General features: G+C 40.7%; 1 protein-coding gene across 1 annotated transcript; it reads left to right on the top strand.

Moving 5' to 3' along the window:
* The first annotated feature begins 1,537 nt into the window (after positions 1–1,537).
* On the top strand, positions 1,538–2,968 carry LOC115475078 (zinc finger MYM-type protein 1-like). Its single transcript, XM_030210818.1, has one exon. The coding sequence runs from the start codon at positions 1,538–1,540 to the stop codon at positions 2,966–2,968; it is 1,431 nt and encodes a 476-aa protein (XP_030066678.1).
* Positions 2,969–3,177: the final 209 nt, after the last annotated feature.

Below are 3,177 nucleotides of genomic sequence, written 5' to 3'. Positions count from 1 at the left end.
ATCTTGGGGTGATAGTATCTGAGGATCTGAAGATGACGAAACAGTGTGACAAGGCGGTGGCCGTAAGTAGAAGGTTGCTAGGTTGTATAGAGAGGGGAGTGACCAGCAGAAGAAAAGAGGTTTTAATGCCCCTGTATGTTGTTGGTGAGGCCCCACCTGGAGTATTGTGTTCAGTTTTGGAGGCCGTATCTTGCTAAGGATGTAAAAAGAATTGAAGCGGTGCAAAGAAAAGCTACGAGAATGGTACGGGATTTGCGTTACAAGACGTATGAGGAGAGACTTGTTGACCTGAACATGTATACCCTGGAGGAAAGGAGAAACAGGGGTGATATGATACAGACGTTCAAATATTTGAAAGGTATGAATCCGCAAACGAACCTTTTCCGGAGAACAAGAGGGCACGATACGAGATTGAAGGGGGCAGACTCAAGAAAAATGTCAGGAAGTATTTTTTCACGGAGAGAGTGGTGGATGCTTGGAATGCTCTCCCACAGGAGGTGGTGGAGAGGAAAACAGTAACGGAATTCAAACATGCGTGGGATAAACATAAAGGAATCCTGTTCCGAGGGAATGGATCCTCAGAAGCTTAGCTGAGATTGGGTGGCAGAGCCGGTGGTGGGAGGCAGAGGTGGGGATAGTGCTGGGCAGACTTATACGGTCTGTGGCCTGAAAATGACAGATACAAATCAAGGTATAAATACAAAAAGTAGCACATATGAGTTTATCTTGTTGGGCAGACTGGATGGACCGTGCAAGTCTTTTTCTGCCGTCATCTACTATGTTACTATGTTATGTCGCCTATGTGGATTGTTCCTTCAGCCTGGCACTGTTTGTTCAGCAATATGCCAGTTGGTAAAATGGTTCATTTACCGCCCCCCAGCAATGGCTGCACCATTGCAGTGTTCTCTGAAGTCCTGTAATGGATAGTACTATATAAATGCAAATTTGGATTTTGCAAGGCTTAGACCAAAGAATTGGTTATTTCTTGCTCTATCATTGGCAGAAGAATCTTGGATCACTTCCATTCCAGCCAGCAGCCAGGTAATTAGGCCCTCTGGCGCGATCTAATATTTATTTAAATTGACTTTAAAAAAATTTTCATTGCATTTTCTGCTGCTGCTAGTTTGACAAGAGCAGCAAGCTGCAGCTAGGGGGGTCATAAAATGTGAAAAGGAAGGATGGGGGGGGGGGGGGCAAGAAGAACACTACTCTGGATGGGAGAGAAAGAGGGCATGATGATGATGAATGGAGGGGACAGACAGAGGAGCGGATGGCACTGGAAATGAGAGAAGAAAGGGAAGACCAGACACTGGATGGAAAGGGGCAGAGAAAGGAGGCAGATGCTGGATGGAAAGGGGCAGGAGAGAGAGAGAGAGGGGATATGCGCTGTCTCCTGGAGCGCTTATAAAGTTTTTATAAAGACTTTGTAAATTCTTTGTAATTATAAGAAAGCAACAGATGGTTAGAAATCTCCATTCCACCAACTGGTTCATATTTATTCTGAATTTTTTAAAGAAATTCGAGGTGGGATACCAACATGAAACGACATCGACCCAGTGGAGCACAACAAAGAAAAATTAAAAAAGCAAAAGAGGAGGCGACTGAAGCAATGTCTGGATCTATGTTGAAATATGTAATGCCTTCAACATCGCATATAGGTAATGAAAATTTGGAAGAAGGTGGCGCATCCAAAGCACCTATACTAGAAACAACACAAGATGATTCAGATGACACAGGGCTGAAAGATGACAATGAATCATCATCATCATCTATAAGCACTGATAATGAGGAAGAGAAAGAAATTGATAGCAATGGAGAAGAAAGAGACACTAGTAGTAGAGACCAACAAGAGTTTGAAGAAATGGCACTTTATGCTGATATCGCTTCTTGGCCAATACCGGTTCCAGATGACTTGAGAGTTAATCTGGTTAAAAGGGGAAGTGAACCTCTTCAGAATAAAGATGGACCTTTCTCTGCAGTTCAACGAGAAGGAAAAAAGAACAAAGGAGGCAGTCGATACTTAACAACTTCATGGTTTTATAAATCTTTACCAAAGGGTGAAAAAGTATTGAGAACTTGGATGGCTTATTCAAAATCAAAAAATTGTTTGTTTTGTTTTTGCTGCAGACTGTTTGCAGATAATGAGACAAAAGCTGGAACATCAGTTTTTATAACTGGCTTTAAAAACTGGTGGAAGTTAAATCCTAAAGTTCCTGAACATGAGCTATCTGAACAACATCTCTCCTGCTTAGAAAAATGGAAGACCTTGGCAATGGGACTGCAACTCCAAAAAACTATTGATAAAATCCATCAAGTGGAAATGGATAAAGAGAGAAAAAACTGGAGAGACATTTTATATCGTCTTTTGGATGTAATCATGTTTTTGGCGAAACAAAACCTTCCTTTCCGCGGACACAGAGAGGATAGGTCATCAGCAAACAAAGGAAATTTTTTGGAGTTGATAGAATTACTCTCAAATTATGACCCAGTTTTGAAGGAACATTTTGTAAAAATCAATCAAACTGTTTCTTCTGAAAGGAGAGTGACTTCATACTTATCTCCCAAAATTCAAAATGAATTCATTCATCTTCTGGGAAATTATGTCAAAGAAAACATAGTGGCAGATATTAAAAAAGCAAAATACTTTGGAATTCTTTTTGATAGCACTCCTGATGTTTCACACACTGATCAAATGTGTGAAGTGATCAGATATGTCCATATTGAAGATGATAAAGTTGAAATAAAGGAATCGTTCTTGGGCTTCTTTCCTATTTCTGGGAAGACTGCTGCTGAACTCACAGAACAGATTTTGAAACAACTGGATAGTGATGGACTGGACATAAACCTCTGTCGTGGTCAAGGATATGACAACGCTGCAACTATGGCTGGTATTCATGGTGGTGTTCAGGCAAGAATCAAAGAAATTAATCCCAATCTTTATTTGTGCCTTGTGCAAATCATTCTCTGAACCTTTGCGGAGTTCACTCTTTTGAAAGTGTTTCTTCATGTGTGACATTTTTTGGAACATTGGAAAAAATTTACTCATTCTTTTCAGTCTCAACTCATCGATGGGAAGTGCTGCAGAATGTAGGTGTAACAGTAAAAAGACTTTCTCAGACAAGATGGAGTGCTCATTATGAAGCTGTGCATGCTGTAAAGACACATTTTGACAAGTTA

Source organism: Microcaecilia unicolor, chromosome 7 (assembly GCF_901765095.1).
Source record: "Microcaecilia unicolor chromosome 7, aMicUni1.1, whole genome shotgun sequence".
In the NCBI taxonomy this organism is placed as follows: Eukaryota; Metazoa; Chordata; class Amphibia; order Gymnophiona; family Siphonopidae; genus Microcaecilia; species Microcaecilia unicolor.
The sequence above is the reverse complement of the archived record's forward strand: the minus strand, read 5'-3'. Positions and strand labels throughout refer to the sequence as shown.